Genomic DNA, 22,948 nt, shown 5'->3' with positions numbered 1-22,948 from the left:
CACATGGGAATGGAGCATGGCAGAAATGTTTATATCGGCACACTGCTGGGCGGAGGCTTCCCGGTGACATCACCGGCTGTAATGGGTAGGCTTTACTGCTGCCATGCTCCTTCACCGGGCTCACTGCTTGCCGGAAGCCTCCAGCTAGCAGCCCCTATGGAGAGCCTGGTACGTTACCGAAACTCCAAATTAAAACCTTTGCCCTGAGCGATTCAGCGCAGGGCAAGAGGGGCCGGAGAGGCGAGGATGGGGATATTGTCACGATCAGTGTGGGGACGGGGGAAACTCCCTACTGAACACAGGAGGGAAGGGGAACAGTAACTGGGCCTGGAAACTAGGGAAGGAACAGGTCACCTCCTAAACAACCCTAATCCGGGCCCTAACTACCTATCAATATGAATAGACCTTGAAGGTAGGAATATTCATATGCAGGATACCTAGAACCTTATTTCCCTATAAGGCCCTGGAATAAGGTTAGGACCAGAGACAACCCATTCCTCCCCAGATGGACGAATGGAAGTCTCTGTCTCAGGCCCAGATACAAACAACAGGGAATATAACAAAAACAATACAATAAGAAAATACAAGACTTATATGAAAGTAGAAAACTGGCAACTCCATAAGCACCACAGAGTACAGCCGACCAGCTAGTAAGAAGACAGGAAGAAAATCTATAAACTGCACCTCCAAGAGTGAGAAGCGGCTACTTATGGGGAAGGTTAATTACCAACAAGCAACACCTGAAGCAAGGGGTGTGGCATTAACCAAAACACAGACTCAATAAGATCCACAAGGAACTTGTCAATTAAACCCTTGTGTTTCCAGTCTCTCTGATCTCCTGGTACCTGCGACGGGAACGTCCGTGACAGATATGTCCAGGTTCAGCTCTAAATCCGGACAACCCCTTAAAGTCCTTTTTCAGCGACAGGGTAATTTCAAAGGAACTTTAGCCAACACAGTTGAAAAGAAAAATCTTTCAGAGCATGCTTGGCACTGTGGAACATTTGAAGGAAAACATCCACCATGAGGTTTCTTTTATTCCCATCCGATATGCCTGCTGATACAATCAGGAACATGGAGTGCTGAGTTTAAATGTGTCTGGCAGAAAACGGTGATCACTTCCAGCATCGCATGTAATGCAGTCGATTACACATATATCAAGGTATGTAGCATTTTATTTATTTTTTTCACATTGCAGTATCCTAACGGGATAGAACAGAAAATTCCAGGCTTTTTAACATTTAATTTGCTGAAATCAGTTCTTACTTTGGAACTATTTTTTCATGTTTGAATATCATGCTCACATTAACATAAAGTTTAGCAACTTTGCAAATACGCTACTTGTTCTGATAAATAAAGCTCATACACTATTCACTATTCCATAGCTACTAAGTGCTTACTTCCCCTCATTCCCTGCTAGGTCAGTGTCTGCACAGAACATGCTTTGTTGATTTGCATTGTAGGATGCACAGTATATTAATATGGCTCTACATACACAGTACTGACCCCAGGTTGTACCCAACCAACTGAATGAGATATAGGACAGTGTTCACGTTTACGGCACACAGTTCAGCAGAGAGTAGAGGTCTCCTCTACATTATAGTATCATATAGGAGGCTTAAACAAAACATGATTTTTTCGGAATTGCTAGGCAAGTCAATTTTAAGGTTTGTTTTGAGTATAGAATTGTCATGGAACCACATGAACCAGACGTACAACAAGAGATAAGTGGAAAATAAGAAGGTTTTATTGAAGAGCAAGCCGTAAGCAAAGTCCAAACGGATGGCTAAACCGAAGCAGGGTCTTGCGGAGACAGAGGTCAGGAACCAGAAGGGTAGTCAGACGAAGCCAGGATCAGGAACCAACGGGGTAGTCAGACGAAGCCGGAATCAGGAACCAACGGGGTAGTCAGACGAGGCCAGGATCAGGAACCAGAAGCAGCAGCAGTCTTGGAAGCATGTGAACACAGGAGGACCAAGCAAGGAACTGAAGCCACAGACCTCCTATATATATGAGCTAGGCATCCAGCTCCTCCCAGTGGGAAGGAGGAGCCGCAGGGTGGGAGGCTACAAGAAAACCCAGAAACCAAGATGGCCGCCAGCACATGTCAAACGAAGGGAACAGCAAGGAGGTAAGACCATGACAGTACCTCCCCCTCAAGGGCCCCTCCTCCGCGGAGTAAGGAACGGTTTCTGAGGGAAGCGTGCGTGGAAGGCTCGGAGCAAGACAGGAGCATGGACATCTGCGGAGGGAACCCAGGAACGCTCCTCTGGACCATAACCACGCCAATGGACCAAAAACTGCACCCGGCCGCGGACCAGGCGTGAGTCCAGGATATTGCTCACCTCATACTCCTCACGATTGCCCACTTGGACCGGACGAGGCCGAGGAATCGAGGAAGTGAAACGATTACACACCAGTGGCTTCAACAGGGAGACATGAAACACGTTGGAGATCCGCATGCCAGGAGGAAGCGCAAGGGCATAGGCTACCGGGTTTACCCTGCGAAGCACTCGGAAGGGACCAACAAAGCGAGGCGCCAGCTTGGGAGTGGGCACTCGAAGGTTGAGGTTGCGGGTGGACAACCATACGCGGTCTCCGACCTGGTAGGAAGGAGCGGGCGCTCGTCTGCGATCAGCCTGGAGTTTCTGGCGCTGCGCAGAGACCTCAAGGGACCTCTGGATCTGTACCCAAGAAGCACGTAGGACGGAAAGGTGATCCTCCACAGCCGGAATATCCTGGGGAGAGAATACCTCCGGTAACACGGCAGGTTGGAACCCATAATTGGCCATGAAGGGAGACGTCCCAGAGGAAGAGTTCACCGCCGTGTTCCTGGCAAACTCAGCCCAAGGCAGGAGGTCAACCCAATTGTCTTGGTGATCGGAGACATAGCAACGAAGGAATTGCTCCAAGGCCTGATTGGATCGTTCTGCGGCCCCATTGGACTGAGGGTGGTAGGCCGAGGAGAAAGAGAGATGAATCCCCAACTGGGAGCAAAAGGCGCGCCAGAACCTGGACACAAACTGACTCCCCCGATCCGACACAATCTCCTTGGGCAAACCGTGCAACCGGAAGACCTCCCTGGCAAAAATCGAGGCCAACTCTTGTGCAGAGGGTAACTTCTTGAGAGGAACACAGTGGCACATTTTGGAAAACCGATCCACTATCATGAGAATGACCGTATGGCCTCGGGATGCAGGGAGGTCCACAATGAAATCCATCCCCAGGTGTGACCATGGACGCTCCCCGGTGGCTATGGGTTGCAAAAGGCCCAACGGAAGGTGCCGAGGGGACTTACTCTGGGCACAAACGGAGCATGCCGCTACATATGCGGCGATGTCGGAACGTAGGGAAGGCCACCAGAACAGACGTGAAACAGCCCAGGACAGCTGATTCTTTCCAGGATGCCCCGCGGCCTTGGAGTTATGGTAGGTTCGCAACAACCGAGTGCGCAACTCCTCAGGCACAAAACACCTGCCGTTGGGTCTCCCAGAGGGAGCACCAGATTGAGCCGCCAAAATCTGCTCACCCAGGGGAGAGGTCAGGCTGGTGCGAATGGCGGCCAGGATCTGATTCGGAGGTATGACCATGACAAGAATATCCTGTTCCCAGGAATCATCTTGAAAGAAGACAGGGCCATAAACACTAGACTATTTCAATATTTTACGTTTGACCAAATCTCTTTAGCTATATCAAAATCCCGGAAATATTCCTTTAAGCGGCTGCAGCTATTCCTCTTGACTCCTCAAACACATGCATGCTTGGTTTGACCATGTGTACATGTTTTCAATGGGGGGAGGGGATTAAGCCTCTGCCAGACACCTCTGAGGTAGCCTAAGGGCTCTTTATACGGGCCGAGAGACCACCAGATAAATCGCTAACGAGCGTTCATAGGAACTCTTATGATCGAGTATCTGACAATTACTCGGGTAATAGATCATTCATGTGGACACAAGAATCGTCATTAGCCAGATTGTGCTGTGTAAACCGGCTCTGCTGTCAGCAAACAACGAGCCATGGCATTAGCGTTTGCTCCTCCCAATACCATGGAGGAGATCGTTGCATGTAAATGTGGCCGTCTTCTCTGCTGACAAGCAGGTGCTTCCAGGGAGTGAACACTTCCCTCCCGACAATCGACGGCTGTATCATCCCGTCTAAAGGGACCTTTACATTTCCAAATAATTGCTAAATGAAAGTCCCTATGAATGATTGTTAGCAATTATATGGCAGATTCTCGTCCCTTGTTAAGGGGACTTTATGCTCTTTGAGAACAAAGGATTGGACATATTGAAATTTAGCATGCTTGATGCTTCTTTCCCATGATATCTCCTGTCCAGGGAGACTTGGAACACCCCATACACATAAGATAATTGGTTAGAATTACTGCAATCTGTGTCTTTAGCTGCAATTGGTGTTCTCTTATGCGTATGGGTACCATTAGTTGCCACTGTTACACTTTTCATTATATCCTCAAAAGCACCAACAAATTACCTGTTTCTTCTCCTGGAGATCGGCTACAATGGTCTTTCCCTCTACTTTGGCCTCAAAGCTGTAGACAGCTGAGTCTTCATCCATGGGGAATACAAAGATGGCCTCCACAGCCTTCTCCTCCTCATTCTTGTACTGGAGCGTAGCAGACACATCAGCCACAAAGCCTTTCACCTGGACGTCAACAGAGATCCCCTTGAGAGGAACTGAATGACCCAAAGAAATTGAAGAAGTAATATGTGCATCAACCACCTGTAATGTTCTTGATAGGATTGAGTGCCTAATATAACGTAAATAACATATACCATGTCCCATACTAGTCAAGGCAAAGGTGAGTTAGGCAGGGGCACAGGGCACTACTATGACTTTGTAGCCTGAATGAGACCCCAGCAACGGTTTAGTCTTTTGTGTTTACTTATTTAATTTTTAAAAGGGGTTTTCCTTAATTTTCATAGGATCAGGTCATCAATATCAGTTTGGTTTCCGTCTGACTTCTGGTACCCACACTGATCAGCTGTTCTTAGAGGACATGGTGCTTCCAGAACACTTAGGCCTCTTCCTAGGCCATGTGGCGTCATGTTCATTGGTGACATGGTATAGGCGCAGCTCAGTTCCATACAAGTGAATAGGGATGAGCTGCGATACCAAGCATAACCGCTATCACGGACTGCACTGTGCTTAGTAAGCTGTGAGGAGGCGTCCTTTGAAGCTCCATTGAGCGCGGTGGTGCTCAAACAGCTGATCAGCGGGGGTGCTAGGAGTCGGACCCCGTGATCTCCTATTGATGATTTATCCTGAGAATAGGTGATTAAAATAACACTCTGCATTGCATTATTTCTGATTTATTTTTAGTTTTGTACATTTTTGTTGTGCCCCTCTTACCTTTTCTCTTTCTTGAGATATTACGAGATGAGTGAGGTTTGAAAAAAATATATATTCGTGTTATTTGCAATGTAACGCAAATAGTTTTTTTGTTTCTCGCATGACACATCTCAGGATTTTTCAAGCACAAAGGAAAAAAAATACATGTCAAGAAAATAATGTAAAAAATGTAAGGAAGGACCCATCTGTACTTTGAAAAGCCTTTTGTTATTGCAGCTATTTGGGAAGAGAAACTAATAGTTTTATTCATCAGGGTTGTATTTAATGGCTCCTTCACATACTGTACGTCTGGCAATCTGGCTCAGTTTCTCTTCGGCATGGTGCAGAAAACGCGAGGGGAAAATTGAAGCTAGAATTGATGATCATTCATTTTCTTCTGGCGCATCAGCTGTGATGTCAAACTGCGCCAGATAAAAACAAACTGCATGCTACGCTTTTCTGTTTGGTGCCATCAGTCCGTAGACGCTGGACCTGTCCACATAGCGCACGACATTGTGTCTGTCTCTGCAAAAACAGCCAAAAAAATGGCTGGACACAACTGATAACGTGCACTATTCTGGTCTTTTAGTTTCCCCAATATTACATTGCTCATGAGTTTTCAGAGTTTTCCAGAAGTACTATACTGATGGCCTTTCCTTAGGATAGGCCATCAATATTTGATTGGTGGGGCTCCCACTCTCGGCACCCCTGACGATCAGCTGTTTTAAGAGCCTGTCTCCTCACAACATAGGGATGTAGTAGGGTTAAGACAATTCTTTATGAGATGTGTTAACTAAACTAAAGTTAACTAAATGCGTTAAGCAATTGCTTTTCAATGGCTTTTGTTTCAAGATAACACAATGAGATAATGAAATGTGAGTTAAGTGTTTGAGTGTTACCCCTGCTACATGTGTACCAAGCACAGTACCGTACAGGGGTGTAGCTATAGGGGGTGCAGAGGTAGCAGTCTCTACCGGTCCCAGGAGCCTGAGGAGGCCCAAAGACCCTTGTGGAGCATAAGACGACATTGATATTATAGAAAGTGCATGCTGGGCAAGTTATACCTGTGGCTGGAGGGAAGGGGTTAGATCAAGAATTTGGCATTGAGGGGGGGAGGTGCCATTTCCATTTTTGCCTCAGGCAGCATGAAGGCCACGTGCTTCCCTGCCCCTGTCCACAAAGCACTGAGGGAAGGGGGGCCCAAACTGAATTCTTGCACCAGGGTCCATGAGGCTTTAGCTACACCCCTGGTACCGTACGCTGTATAGCAGCTGTGCTTTGTATTTCATCCAAGGCCGATTCACTGGAATGGAATGAGCTGCACGTAGACTATGTGACCGATGAACGCGACATCACTGGTCTAGGAAGGGGCTGCAGCACTCACTGGAGCACCACGACCTCTTCAAACTACTGATTGATACAATACGTTTAAGTACAGTATATTGGACTGGAAAACTGTAGTCATAGGTAAAGAAAGGAGGATGAATCACTATGGCACTTCCTTCTGCAGCTGCTATAGTCAGGTGTAGATTTGAGCCAAAATTTGAGTTTAGTATTAATAAATCTGGAAGAAGGTCTCAGATTCAAGTAGGGTCCATATTAAAATCGCTTCTTTATTTGGACATCATACAGACATGACAGACTGCCACACAGTACAACAGATTGGCGTTGACGCGTTTCGGGTACTAAGACCCTTAGTCGTAACGTTGTTGCACAGTGAGATACCCCAATATGAAGGAAAAAGATAGCCATTCCCCCCTACAATCCATGGGAGGCGGCATTGATCCCATTGGTCGTCTCACTGTGCATCACACCCTAGTTGCCACCCATTCATTACCAAGTTAATGCATTGCAGACTGTGCTGGGACTTAACAAAATTTAACCCTTAAGGACTCTGGTCCAAATTCTGTGAACATTCACTAAAAAAGGGGGAAACAGGTGAAAGTCCAAAAAAACGCACAGTGTGAACACACCGACTCGTGTAACATATAAAAACATATATTGTACAAAACCAAAACAGCCTTCACATTAATAACAGTATTTTTTAGCAGTATTCAAAGGAATTGATGTACATATACCAATAACAAATATGTTCATTTACATATAAATATGTGCATTTATGTGTATCATTCCTGCGTGTCTACTCTTTCTCACTGTCTCCCCTTCCCCCCCCCCCCCCATTCCTTTTCTTGTGTCTGTCCATTTGGTCCCCAGTTCTTGGTGCCATTATCATTATTAGTGGTTCTCTCCTGCATAACAAGATTACTAAGCTTGGCACTAATGTCCCAAGCAGAAAAAATACTGCAAAAAAATACTGTTATTAATGTGAAGGCTGTTTTGGTTTTGTACAATATATGTTTTTATATGTTACACGAGTCGGTGTGTTCACACTGTGCGTTTTTTTGGACTTTTACCTGTTTCCCCCTTTTTTAGTGAATGTTCACAGAATTTGGACCAGAGTCCTTAAGGGTTAAATTTTGTTAAGTCCCAGCACAGTCTGCAATGCATTAACTTGGTAATGAATGGGTGGCAACTAGGGTGTGATGCACAGTGAGACGACCAATGGGATCAATGCCGCCTCCCATGGATTGTAGGGGGGAATGGCTATCTTTTTCCTTTATATTGGGGTATCTCACTGTGCAACAACATTACGACTAAGGGTCTTAGTACCCGAAACGCGTCAACCACAATCTGTTGTCCTGTGTGGCAGTCTGTCATGTCTGTATGATGTCCAAATAAAGAAGCGATTTTAATAGTGGACCCTACTTGAATCTGAGACCTTCTTCCAAATTACCTGCAGCCTGCGACGGGGTCACTCCCCTAGGGTTTCAGAATCGGGATTATACTAACTGGGAGGTGAGCTGGATTTAAGTTTTTCTCTCTGTTTCCCAAGTGGTTTTTCCGTGCAACGCCCCCAGTTCCCGAAAATTATCAGTACCAACAATACTTATATTGCTTCATTGGACGAGTTATTTTGCGGACTGCCACAGAAAGTTACACAGACGCACCTGCCCATCATGGCCTTTCACAGCTCACAAGACCGACAGTTAAAAGCGGACTCAGTCTTCTCAGCGGAGGATATGATTGGCACCAGGGACCTGGATTTAAAAGGTCTAATGAACAACCTGGAACGTTTGCTAAATCAGGAGACTCGGGTCTGGTGGGACTGTACCACGCTCACCAAATACATGGAAAAGAACATGATTCCGCGTGGGTTAAGAATTAAAAAAATACCCACCACAGTTTTTTCAGAGGACTTTGTCTGCAAATGGAACGATATTTTGTCAGAGTGCTCTCTGAAGCTAATGAAGCTCATTGTGGATTCAGAAAATGAGAAACTGACTGGCCTACAACAGGATATCCAATTATGTAAAGACAAGCTCACAAAGTTTAACAGCAACACGGAGTTCTTATCCATGGAGGAGGACACCAAGGCTTCAATTAATAAACTGGAGGACACTATAATGGAATACAAACATTCTAAATACCAGCGAGACCTTCATGATTATACGACCAACCAAGTTTATGAATGGGGAAGACGGGAGAACCTTTACTCCACGCCGAAATCTATTTTAAAAAACCGCAAGAAGTCCAAACCACACAAAAGAGTATCAAGAGTTAGTTTCTCTTCAGACACGGAGGTGTCAGATTATTCCAATGTAGCCGGGACCTTTGATCCGGAGTCTGGTGCTTCCGTTCCGCTGGCCTCACCAGAGAGGGTTAATACAGCGTCATATTATAAAAAATCTAAAAATGAAAGAGATAAGAGGGAAATGGTGAATACACCAAAAAACGCAGAGGGAGAGCCGGACGGAGACACCAGACTACCGCATCCAAGATCCACCCGGCTCCAGACCAGACAAAAGTAAGCTCTGACCACTTAAATGTTGTGAACCTGTCTAGTATAAAACTAAGCAAAGATCAGGAATATGTGTTGTCTCTTGGTCTCAATTTTGCCTCATCTGCGCATTTTGATATGTTCTCCACAATGTTGAATATTAACAAAATTTGTGCGCAACATTACAGTATCTCGGCACTTCCATGATATCCCTGCCCCTCCTGAACACCCGCCAGTACAGATAGAGACTTATGAGGAAAATTCCTATAAGGATTTAATGTTCAAAGAACAGCTGTCTCTATGCTGTCTTGCGGGTCTTCAGGAGGAACAGGGAATCGTGGAGTCAGCCAGACCTGTCATGAGATTACAAACTCGCAATACTAAATTTTATCCGGTAATGTCGCGCACAAGTAGCATGGACATTTTTCAGGGCACATTGGAAAAGGAGTTGGAAAGAATCCAAAAGGAAACTAAGGTTACCAAATGTCCAGATAATTTAGGCCACTCCCATTTTCAGGCCCTCATGGAACTACAGCAATGTAGTGAAATAGTTATCAAGATGGCGGATAAGGGGGGGGCGGTGGTCATCATGGACAAGGATCTATATGGCGGCCAGATGCGGGACATGTTAACGGACGCATCCACATACAGAATATTAACTAGTAACCCACTCAGTGAATACATGATTGAGTATATGTCTCTAATACAAAAAGGAAGAGACATGGGCATTTTTACAGAAACAGAATATAGGTACCTGTGTGTGGATGCGCCCGTGACCCCAATTATGCATGCTCTGCCGAAGATCCACAAGGGTGTCCACCCCCCCCCCTCTTCGCCCCATAGTGTCTGGCATGGGATCCCTGACGGAGCGCCTGGGCAGTTGGCTGGACAACATCCTCCAGCCACTTGTCAGGCGCACGCCGGGTTTCCTTAAGGATACATCAGACGTATTAAGAGCCATGTACAGCCTAAAATGGGAAGCCAACTATATATGGATCACGGCGGATGTTATAGCTCTGTACCCCTCCATCCCCCACGGGGTCGCCCTGATGGCCATGGAATACCATCTCCATAGGTATACGGGATGTGGCCCCAACTATATTGATTACGTGTGTGAGGTCACAGCCTTCTTGCTTATTCACAATTACTTTATGTTCGACGGTGTGCACTACTTACAGACACGCGGAGTGTCAATGGGGGCGAAATTTTCGCCCTCGCTGGCGAATTTAACCATGGCATACTGGGAAGAAAAATTCATATATAATGTGGACAACCCTTTTGGGGTTGGATTGGTCTGGTACGGCAGATACATCGATGACCTGCTCATGATTTGGGCGGGCGGTGTATCTGCCGTCCCGGACCTCCAGATGTACCTTAATGCGAATAATTACAACCTACGTTTCACATGTGCCTTCGGTGAGACCACTATCAATTTCTTAGACCTGACGCTCCGAGGTTGCCCAGGTGAAGTGGTGCACACCCGAACATATAGAAAAGAGGTGGCCGGAAATTCCATCCTGAATGCCAGGAGCCATCATCCCCTACACACCATCAGGGCGATCCCCGTTGGGGAATACATACGAGCAGCCAGGAACTGCAGTCTCCCTGCACTTCTGGATGAGGAATTTAATAAGGTAGATGTCAGATTAAAAGCCAGAAATTACCCCACCTGGATGCTAGAGAGGGGCAGAGCTATTGCACGGAGAAAAAATAGAGGGGAAATGCTTTTTGGCAAAATAGCAGCAGGAGGCAAACGGGATACCCCATCCAGGAGGATGGAGAGGTATGGGAACAGTGACCAGGACAATGTACCAACGTTATCGCTGGCATATAGCAAGGAGTTCAATAAAATCAGCTCCATCATTAAGGGCTGTCTGCCTATTCTGTATGATGACGAAATATTATATAATGCCCTGAAATCAGGTCTCAAAATTGTTTCCAGAAAAGCCACTACATTGTCCTGCTCGCTGTCCCCATCCCTCTTCACGGCCAATAGGATGGGAGCCAGCATGAAGTCTAGTTGGCTCAGATACAAGGGCTTTTCCAAATGCGGGGGCAATCCCTGCAAGACTTGCATCTATGCCACCCCCTCCAAGTCCTTTGACAGATCTGACCACTCCTGCAGCTTTCCAATACAAAGCTATATTAATTGCAACACTGCAGGAGTGGTATACATTATACAGTGCAAGGATTGCGACTTAATGTATGTTGGAAGTACGATCCGAAGATTCAGGAATCGCCTTCTGGAACATTTAAATTATATAAGCAACCCTAATGCACTTAATATTTCGAATGTAGCTAGACATTTTATACAAATACATGATCGTCAAGTAAGGGGCTTTAAAGCCTTCGCGATAGAGAGGGTATTTGCCCCTAAGAGAGGTGGTGACCACCGCAAGAAACTCCTCCTACGGGAGGCGTTTTGGATCTTCAGGCTGAACACTAGAGTTCCATATGGCCTTAACCTGAAAAAGGAATTGATGTACATATACCAATAACAAATATGTTCATTTACATATAAATATGTGCATTTATGTGTATCATTCCTGCGTGTCTATTCTTTCTCACTGTCTCCCCTTCCCCCCCCCCCCATTCCTTTTCTTGTGTCTGTCCATTTGGTCCCCAGTTCTTGGTGCCATTATCATTATTAGTGGTTCTCTCCTGCATAACAAGATTACTAAGCGTGGCACCAATGTCCTAAGCAGAAAAAATACTGTTAAAAATACTGTTATTAAGGTGAAGGCTGTTTTGGTTTTGTACAATATATGTTTTTATATGTTACACGAGTCGGTGTGTTCACACTGTGCGTTTTTTTTGGACTTTCACCTGTTTCCCCCCTTTTTTAGTGAATGTTCACAGAATTTGGACCAGAGTCCTTAAGGGTTAACTTTTGTTAAGTCCCAGCACAGTCTGCAATGCATTAACTTGGTAATGAATGGGTGGCAACTAGGGTGTGATGCACAGTGAGACGACCAATGGGATCAATGCCGCCTCCCATGGATTGTAGGGGGGAATGGCTATCTTTTTCCTTTATATTGGGGTATCTCACTGTGCAACAACGTTACGACTAAGGGTCTCAGTACCCGAAACGCGTCAACGCCAATCTGTTGTACTGTGTGGCAGTCTGTCATGTCTGTATGATGTCCAAATAAAGAAGCGATTTTAATATGGACCCTACTTGAATCTGAGACCTTCTTCCAAATTACCTGCAGCCTGCGACGGGGTCACTCCCCTAGGGTTTCAGAATCGGGATTATACTAACTGGGAGGTGAGCTGGATTTAAGTTTTTCTCTCTATTAATAAATCTGTCTGAAAGTTGTAGACCATGCCTTCTCACAGTAAACCATGCCCACTTTTCTGGCAAATCTTTAAAGCTGGTGAGTGGGGAAGGAAAAGTTGCAAATGACAACTTTTTGGGGGCAGATTTATGCCAAAATCTGGTTGAAATTGGTTGATAAACATGGGCCTATATTTCTTTGTAAAATTTTGCTGCTGAAAAAGTGGAGCATCTTCTATGCAAGACTAAAGTAGCATTGATTTAACCTTGGTAAGATGATATTTCTCAAGGCTAGAATTGGTTCATCACACAGAAAACAATCCCAATCTGGATAACAGAGGGGGTAGCTTCCAGGTCCATGACATCCAAGTATCCTGATAGAGTATACGGACGGAGAATCTCCTGTAAAACTTTATTTACAATTTCTAAGAATTTAAAGGGAACCTGTCACCGGGATTGTGTGTATAGACCTGAGGACACGGGCTGCTAGATGGCCGCTAGCACATCCGCAATACCCAGTCCCCATAGCTCTGTGTGCTTTTATTGGTCACTAGATAAAATTTTTACTGTAGGCCAGTACAGGACCCAAAAATTAGGCATTCACCTGACAGAAAACAACTTGTGATTATGTGGCTGGAGGTATATTATGCAATCACTGGATAAAAATGTTACTGTAAGCCACTGGAGTGCAGGCCCCAAAAATTAGGCATTCACCTGACAGACCAGAACTTGTGATTATGTCATTGGTTAATGTGAGGTGAGTTAATTTATTTTTTATTTTTTAACCCCTCAAGCCACATTTTAGTGAGAATTCTATATTAAGAATGCTATTATTTTCCCTTATAACCATGTTATAAGGGAAAATAATAAAATGAATAGAAACCCTCACCCAAACCTGAACTTCAGTGAGGAAGTCCGGGTTCGGGTCTGGGTACCACATTCAGTTTTTTCTCACGCGCGTGCAAAACGCATTGCACCGCGTGGAAAAAACTGAACATCGGAAGGCAATCGCACTCAATACTGACTGCAATTGCATGCCTACTCGTGCGGGTTTGCCGCAATGCACCCGGAGCCTAAGGCCTCTTTCAACCGAGCATGACGGATTAGGGTGCGTTCAGTGAAACTCGCACCATTTTGCAAGCAAGTTCAGTCAGTTTTGCCTGCCAGTTGTTCAGTTTTTTCCAATGCATTTTGATTAGAGTTGAGCGAACACCTGGATGTTCGGGTTCGAGAAGTTCGGCCGAACTTCCCGGAAATGTTCGGGTTCGGGATCCGAACCCGATCCGAACTTCGTCCCGAACCCGAACCCCATTGAAGTCAATGGGGACCCGAACTTTTCGGCACTAAAACGGCTGTAAAACAGCCCAGGAAAGGGCTAGAGGGCTGCAAAAGGCAGCAACATGTAGGTAAATCCCCTGCAAACAAATGTGGATAGGGAAATGAATTAAAATAAAAATTAAATAAATAAAAATTAACCAAAATCAATTGGAGAGAGGTCCCATAGCAGAGAATCTGGCTTCCCGTCACCCACCACTGGAACAGTCCATTCTCAGATATTTAGGCCCCGGCACCCAGGCAGAGGAAAGAGGTCCCGTAACAGAGAATCTGGCTTCATGTCAGCAGAGAATCAGTCTTCATGTCATAGCAGAGAATCAGGCTTCACGTCACCCACCACTGCAACAGTCCATTGTCATAAATTTAGGCCCAGCACCCAGGCAGAGGAGAGAGGTCCCGTAACAGACAATCTGGCTTCATGTCAGCAGAGAATTTGTCTGCATGTCATAGCAGAGAATGAGGCTTCACGTCAGCCACCACTGCAACAGTCCATTGGCATATATTTAGGCCCAGCACCCAGGCAGAGGAGAGAGGTCCCGTAACAGACAATCTGGCTTCATGTCAGCAGAGAATTAGTCTGCATGTCATAGCAGAGAATGAGGCTTCACGTCAGCCACCACTGCAACAGTCCATTGGCATATATTTAGGCCCAGCACCCAGGCAGAGGAGAGAGGTCCCGTAACAGACAATCTGGCTTCATGTCAGCAGAGAATTAGTCTGCATGTCATAGCAGAGAATGAGGCTTCACGTCAGCCACCACTGCAACAGTCCATTGGCATATATTTAGGCCCAGCACCCAGGCAGAGGCGAGAGGTCCCGTAACAGACAACCTGGCTTCATGTCAGCAGAGAATCAGTCTGCATGTCATAGCAGAGAATCAGGCTTCACGTCACCCACCACTGCAACAGTCCATTGTCATAAATTTAGGCCCAGCACCCAGGCAGAGGAGAGAGGTCCCGTAACAGACAATCTGGCTTCATGTCAGCAGAGAATCAGTCTGCATGTCATAGCAGAGAATCAGGCTTCACGTCACCCACCACTGCAACAGTCCATTGTCATAAATTTAGGCCCAGCACCCAGGCAGAGGAGAGAGGTCCCGTAACAGACAATCTGGCTTCATGTCAGCAGAGAATTAGTCTGCATGTCATAGCAGAGAATGAGGCTTCACGTCAGCCACCACTGCAACAGTCCATTGGCATATATTTAGGCCCAGCACCCAGGCAGAGGAGAGAGGTCCCGTAACAGACAATCTGGCTTCATGTCAGCAGAGAATCAGTCTGCATGTCATAGCAGAGAATCAGGCTTCACGTCAGCCACCACTGCAACAGTCCATTGTCATAAATTTAGGCCCAGCACCCAGGCAGAGGAGAGAGGTCCCGTAACAGACAATCTGGCTTCATGTCAGCAGAGAATCAGTCTTCATATCATAGCAGAGAATCAGGCTTCACGTCAGCCACCAGTGCAACAGTCCATTGGCATATATTTAGGCCAAGCACCCAGGCAGAGGAGAGAGGTCCCCTTCTATGGGGCCAGGGCTGCGTGAAAAACGCAGACTATAGAACATGCTGTGTTTTTTACGCAACGCAGAACTGATGCTTTTTAAAAAAACGCTCATGTACACAGACCCATTGAAATGAATGGGTCAGGATTAAATGCAGGTGCTATGCATTCACATCACGCATTGCACCCCCGCGGAAAACTCACTTGTGTTAAAGGGGCCTTAGTATTCCGCACGGGTGCAATGCGTGATGCGAACGCATTGCACCTGCATGGAATCTGGACCAATTCATTACAATGAGGCTGAGCAGCCCTGGCCCCATAGAAGTGAATGGGGCTTCAGTGAAAAACGCATTGCATCCGGAAACAAGTGCGGATGCGATGCGTTATTAGGGTGAATAGGACTTCACACTCTCCCTGCTGCCCTGTGCTTTGTGCACACAGCCGCAGGGAGCTTACCATGGCAGCCAGGGCGTCAGTAGCGAGCCCCACAACTTCAACTTCACTGCTGGGGCTCCAATCAGAAGCTACCACTGCCACAAATGAGGAGGGGAGCAGGGAACCCTGTGGCCGCTGCCATCAATAACTATAATACTGGGAGGGCTGGGGGGGCCCACTGCGCCACCACTTAAGATAATTAACCTGTTAATACAAATATAGGATGAAAAGGCACTCTACAACAAGGTGCTGTGATCCCCGTCAATTAACCCCTCAGGTGCGGCACCTGAGGAGTTAATTGCCGCGGTTTGGCAAATTACAGCGCCTTGTCATAGAGGGCGGGTGCCGGGTATGTTATACCGCTGGCACCCGCATCCTACATTTCTATTAATAGGTTAATTATCTTCAGTGGTGGTGCAGTGGCCACAGCCCCTCCCCTACTCCTCCCCTGTCTTCTCATTGGTGGCAGTGGCAGCAGCGGCACAGTGGAGAAGGAGGGAGAGACTGCCTCCTTCTCCACTGTGCTGCTAAGGAGAACATGGCGCGTGCTTAGAGCGACACATGCCATGTTCTCGAATTGATACTAGACTGTGCCGTAGCGCAGTCTAGTATCGGAAAATATTAAAACCCGGTATCGAATTGGTACTGGTCTAAAGGTATCGATTTGGTATTGATAGTTCGATATCCGGTGCAACCCTAATCCATTACACCAGTGATGCCTAACCTCTGGCCCTCCAGCTGTTGTAAAACTATAACTCCCACCATGCCCTGCTGTAGGCTGATAGTTGTAAGCTGTCCAGGGATGCTGGGAATTGTAGTTTTAGAACAGCTGGAGGTTCACAGGTTGGGCATCACTGCATTACACTATGAATATTCCATAAAAGTATGGTTGGATAAACCTTGAATATAGTGACCGCTATATCCCTGAAATGACGAAAATAAAAGTCACCCAAGACTCCACAATGAGATATAGAATTTTCTGGTTGGCTAAAAACAGGAAAAAAGTTTCTCACCTGGAAGATTGGAACAAACAACGATGAGACCAAAACGAGGAGGAGGCAGCGGCATCTTGGGTCTTGCTCTGTTAGAACATAAGACACAACAGTCATCAGGATGTCTCTGTATCTCTGCTTCCTCAGCTCAGTATCTCTGATCTCTATCATATTTCAATTTGAACGTTGTTCTCAGGGACTCACAACTGAAGATTAACAAGAACTCCAAATTCTTCCGTCATGCAGCAAAGATTTCTAAGCATTGTTTGGCGGTGACCGTTTATATCTCATTTTTACTACATACTCTGTTTGTGCTGAGGGAAGGCTCAAACATATCCACAGGTATCTGGCGGGAGTATACATCTTAAAATATTCCTGACATATCTCTCTGATGGAAGAAAAAAACTGAAATGTGAAGAGAACATTAAAGGGGTTGTTATTTTAGAAGAAGTTTTTATGTTTTGCTTGCGACCACTTCCAATCTTAATCTGACCCTTTTGTTTAAAGGTGAGCCTAAGAGGTTGTCCAGGATGTTGATATTGATAACCTCAGGATCGATCATCATTATCAGATCAGTCGGGCCCGACACCCCCACCGATCAGCTGTTTGAGGTAGCTGCCATCAAATGTACATTGTACAGAGTGGAAGCAGAAGGCTCCATACACTGTGTAGTTTCTGGATTCACTTGAAAGGGAGCTGAGCTGGAGCTGAGCTGGAGCTGCGCCCGCCCGATCCGCAGAAGGGGTCTGGCAGTCACTGATAGCTGGACTCCTGCTGCATGCGCATTAACCCTTCATGTGCCGCGGTCAGCGCTGACAGCGTCACGTGCGATGTCGGGCGGGGATCGGAGCTGCCATCGGGTCCCCGTGCTGCTGTGACAGGGACCCGATGGCATGGAAGGCAGCCCGATGCCTTCCTTAGGCATCGGGGCCACCTTCCGGTGGAGAGCCTGTGAGATCCAGCCCCCTGAATCTCACAGGCAGGAAGCTGTATGAGTAATACACACTGTATTACTCATAGAGCCAATGCATTCCAATACAGAAGTATTGGAATGTATTGTAAAGGGGATCAGACCCCCAAAAGTTGAAGTCCCAAAGTGGGGAAAAAAAATTAAGTGAATAAAAAGTTTAAAAAATAAAGTTTTCCCCCCAAAAATTAAAAGTTTCAAGTAAAACATTTTTGTCATTTTCCCCAAATAAAGTTAAAAAAATGTGCAAAAAATAGGGGAAAAAAATGAAAATTACACATATTAGGTATCACTGCGTCCGTATCGACCGGCTCTATAAACATATCACATGACCTAACCCCTCAGATGAACACTTAAAAACAAAACAAAAAAAAACTGTGCTAAATAAACCATTTTTTGTCACCTTACATCACTAAAAGTACAACACCAAACGATAAAGGCATATGCCCACCAAAATAGTACAAATCTAACCGTCACCTCATCCCGCAAAAAATGAGTCCCTACCTAAGAAAATCATCCAAAAAAATAAATAAATATGGCTCAGAATATGGAGACACTAAAACATATATATATATATTTTTTAAAAATGCTGTTATTGTGTAAAACTTAAGTATACGTATAAAAGTATACATATTAGGTATCGCCGCGTCCGTAAGAACCTGGGCTATAAAAATATCACATAACCTAACCCCTCAGGTAAAATAAAAACGGTGTAAAAAAAGCCATTTTTTGTCACCTTACATCACAAAAAGTGTAATAGCAAGCGATCAAAAAGTCATACGCAGCCCAAAATAGTGCCAATCAGTCATCTCATCCCGCAGAAATCATATCCTACCTAAGATAATCGCCCAAAAACTGGAAAAAAAAAATTTGTTTCAAAAATGAAATCCTTGTGTAAAACTTACATCCGTAATAACCTGCTCTATAAAAAATATCACATGTCCTAACCCCTCAGGTGAATACCGTAAAAAAAGTGTAATAGCAAGCGATCAAAAAGTCATATGCACCCTATAATAGTACTAGGGATGTCCCGATACCCGATACCGGACATTTGCACGAGTACTTGTACTCGTGCAAATGTCCCCGATACCACTGCCGATACCTGTGCGCCGCTTCTAAGAGGGCCCCCCCCTTGCAAGTCCTAATGATCGCTGTCTCCGCAGCCCCGCACGCAAGTGCTCTCCCAGTTAATTACATCGTGCCCCGCCTCCGGCCCCGCCTCCACCAATCCGGTGCTGCTTTCTTGGTGTCTCGTCGGATCACTCAGGCCTGAGGCGCATGCCGGATGACTGGAGTGGAGCAGTCTCCTTAGAGAAGGTGTGTAAATGTGCACACACCGCTGGCTTCCTAACTCACAGAGGGGCACCTGGCAGTGTGGCACAGTGGTAATACACAGGGGACTGGCATGGCAGCAAATCCTTCATAGGGGACCAGCCTGGGGGACAAAATCATGACATATATAGGGGCAAAGTGAAAAAAAAAATATATATATATATACAGAGCGGGAATTTTTTTAAATATATACACAGGGGACAAATGTAATATATACAGAGGGGGCAAAATAGATTTATAAAAAGACAGGGGCGCAACGATCGCAGTCGCAGAGGGTGTATATATATATACATTTTGCCCCCTCTGTATATATTACATTTGTCTCATGTGTATATATTACATTTTTTGCCCGCTCTGTATATATTTCATGATTTTGCCCCCGAGGCTGGGCCTCTATGAACAATTTGCTGCCATGCCAGTCCCCTGTGTATGACTGGGGGGGTCGGGCCCGGTGGGGGGGCCCAATTCAAAGTTTGCCCCGGGGCCCATAGAACTCTAGTTATGCCTGGAGGTTGTCTGGAAAGAGACTTTTCCTGCGGCTGCTCTGATTCACACTTTCCGCAGCGGCCGCCACAGTCCCCGGCTCCTCCCCCCACAGACATCTGATCTCCGAATCGGAGCACAAGAGCAAGCCAGCCACGGGAAAATCCTCTCCAGAGTCCAGACACCCTCTGGCTGACAGTAGTTTTAAAAGTTATAGGAACCGACCCTAGTAAGTGTATAAAGCTTAGTTAGAAGATTGTTGTGTCTGTCTTCTTTGGCCCTGGTCCTTCCCTTCCTGCCTGCGAGCTGCACATTGATCTCTAAAAGCAGGCATTAGGGCAAGAAGAAATATACATTACTGTATGATGGCCACAAGACTATTATACTGAGGGGGGAGGGGCTTCAAAAATTGTTGTCCTGACTCCTTACAGTATAATGTCTCCTTGTGGCCCCCATACAGTATAATGTCTCCTTAGGGCCCCCTTACAGTCTCCTTGTGGCTGCCCCCATACAGTATAACGTCTCCTTGTGGCTGCCCCCACACAGTATAACGTCTCCTTGTGGCTGGCCCCCATACAGTATAACGTCTCCTTGTGGCTGGCCCCCATACAGTATAACTTCTCCTTGTGGCTGCCCCCACACAGTATGACGTCTGCTTGTGGCTGCCCCCACACAGTATAACGTCTCCTTGTGGCTGCCCCCACACAGTATAACGTCTCCTTGTGGCTACCCCCAGTGTAATGTCTCCTAACTCTCCTTGCCCACAGACATCTGATCTCCGAATCGGAGCACAGGAGCAAGCCTGCCACGGGAAAAGCCTCTCCAGAGTCCAGACACCCTCCTCACACAGAGTTTGCCTGCCAGGAGTTTCCAAAGGTAGAGGAACCGACCCTAGTAAATAGTAATAAAGCTTAGGAGAAATTCAGTAAAAAGAGAATATAAAATAAGGTGGAGGGGGGAGGAAATGGGCATATAACAGTGTTTCCCAACCAGTGTGCCTCCAGAAGTTGCAAAACTACACCTCCCAGCATGCAAAGGCTGTCCAGGCATTCTGGGAGATGTAGTTTTGCAACTGCTGGAGGCACATTGGTTGTGAAACATGGTTATATGCCCATTTATTCATTTATTAACCCTTGTACAAAGGAAAAGTAAACATTGCTATCAGCAACTGCGCCGCTTAAAAAAAAAAAAACCTTCCACTTATATTACATAAATAGTTGATACACTGCCTCTTGTACTTAAAGAATGTTATAGTTCTGTTTTTGCGCCTTTTGGTTGGTCAGTGGTCACAAAATACGTGTGTGTGTATTTTATTGTTAAAATTGGTATCGGTAATTGGTATCAGTGAGTACTTAAATAAAAGTATCGGTACTCGTACTCAGTCTTAAAAAAATGGTATCGGGACATCCCTAAATAGTACCAATCAAACCGTCATCTCATCATGATAAAAAATGAGCCCCTCCTACACAAGACAGTCACCCAAAAAATAAATAAAACTATGACTTTCCGAAAGTGGAGACACTAAAAAATCTTTTTGTTTCAAAAATGCTTTGTTATGTAAAACTTTAACAACCCAAAAAAGTAGTCATATTTGGTAATGTCGCGTCTGTGACAACTTGCTCTATAAAAATACCACATGATCTAACCTGTCAGATGAATGTTGTAAATAACAAAAAATAAAAACGGTGCCAAAACAGCTATTTCTTGTTACCTTGCCTCACAAAAAATGGAATATAGAGCAACCAAAAATCATATGTACCCTAAAATAGTACCAACAAAACTGCCACCTTATCCTGTAGTTTCCAAAATGGGGTCACTTTTTTGGAGGTTCTACTCTAGGGGTGCATCAAGGGGGCTTTAAATGGGACATGGTGTAAAATAAACAGTCCAGCAAAATCTGCCTCCCTAAAAGCGCATGGCGTTTCTTTCCTCCTGCGCAGTGCCGTGTGCCCGTACAGCAGTTTATGACCACATATGGGGTGTTTCTGTAAATTACAGAATCAGGGCCATAAATATTGAGTTTTGTTTGGCTGTTAACCCTTGCTTTGTAACTGGAAAAAATGCATTAAAATGGAAAATCTGCAAAAAAAGTGAAATTCTGAAATTTCATCTTTATTTTCCATTAATTCTTGTGGAACAACTAAAGGGTTAACAAAGTTTGTAAAATCAGTTTGGTATACCTTGCTGGGTGTAGTTTCTAAAATGGGGTCACAGTTTTGGAGTTTCCACTCTAGGGGTGCATCAGGGGGTCTTCAAATGTGACATGGCTTGTGACATGTATTGTAAAGGGGATCAAACCCCCAAAAGTTGAAGTCCCAAAGTGGGGAAAAAAATTTAAGTGAATAAAAAGTTTAAAAAATAAAGTTTTCCCCCCCAAAATTAAAAGTTTCAAGTAATTTTTTTTTGTCATTTTCACCAAATAAAGTTAAAAAAAATGTGCAAAAAATAGGGGAAAAAAATGAAAATTACACATATTAGGTATCACTGTGTCCGTATCGACCAGCTCTATAAACATATCACATGACCTAACCCCTCAGATGAACACTTAAAAACAAAACAAAAAAAAACTGTGCTAAATAAACAATTTTTTGTCACCTTACATCACTAAAAGTACAACACCAAACGATAAAAAAGGCATATGCCCACCAAAATAGTACAAATCTAACCGTCACCTCATCCCGCAAAAAATGAGCCCCTACCTAAGAAAATCATCCAAAAAAATAAATAAATATGGCTCAGAATATGGAGACACTAAAACATATATTTTATTTTTGTTTTAAAAATGCTGTTATTGTGTAAAACTTAAGTAAATAAAAAGAAGTATACATATTAGGTATCGCCGCGTCCGTAAGAACCTGGGCTATAAAAATATCACATAACCTAACCCCTCAGGTAAAATAAAAACGGTGTAAAAAAAGCCATTTTTTGTCACCTTACATCACATAAAGTGTAATAGCAAGCGATCAAAAAGTCATACGCAGCCCAAAATAGTGCCAATCAGTCATCTCATCCTGCAAAAATCATATCCTACCTAAGATAATCGCCCAAAAACAGAAAAAAAAATTTGTTTAAAAAATGAAATCCTTGTGTAAAACTTACATCCGTAATAACCTGCTCTATAAAAAATATCACATGTCCTAACCCCTCAGGTGAATACCGTAAAAAAAGTGTAATAGCAAGCAATCAAAAAGTCATATGCACCCTATAATAGTACTAGGGATGTCCCGATACCCGATACCGGACATTTGCACGAGTACTTGTACTCGTGCAAATGTCCCCGATACCACTGCCGATACCTGTGCACCGCTTCTAAGAGGGCCCCCCCCTTGCAAGTCCTAATTATCGCTGTCTCCGCAGCCCCGCACGCAAGTGCTCTCCCAGTTAATTACATCGAGCCCTGCCTCCGGCCCCGCCTCCACCAATCCAGTGCTGCTTTCTTG

At 45.1% G+C, this 22,948-nt stretch overlaps 1 protein-coding gene across 1 annotated transcript in view; it reads right to left on the bottom strand.

Annotated features, from left to right (window-relative positions):
• LOC122924806 (von Willebrand factor A domain-containing protein 5A-like) overlaps window positions 1–22,948 on the bottom strand; it is a 274,200-nt gene that overhangs the window by 185,750 nt on the left and 65,502 nt on the right. Inside the window, exons 2-3 of the mRNA XM_044276248.1 lie at window positions 16,748–16,815; window positions 4,492–4,694 (exon numbers count right to left, since the gene is read on the bottom strand). Of these exons, the coding sequence (XP_044132183.1) occupies window positions 4,492–4,694; window positions 16,748–16,802 (258 nt within the window). The 5' untranslated portion in view covers window positions 16,803–16,815. The remainder of the gene's footprint in view (window positions 1–4,491; window positions 4,695–16,747; window positions 16,816–22,948) is intronic.

This window comes from Bufo gargarizans, chromosome 1 (genome assembly GCF_014858855.1).
Source record: "Bufo gargarizans isolate SCDJY-AF-19 chromosome 1, ASM1485885v1, whole genome shotgun sequence".
In the NCBI taxonomy this organism is placed as follows: Eukaryota; Metazoa; Chordata; class Amphibia; order Anura; family Bufonidae; genus Bufo; species Bufo gargarizans.
Note: the sequence above shows the minus strand (reverse complement) of the source record. Positions and strands in the feature narration are given on the sequence as shown.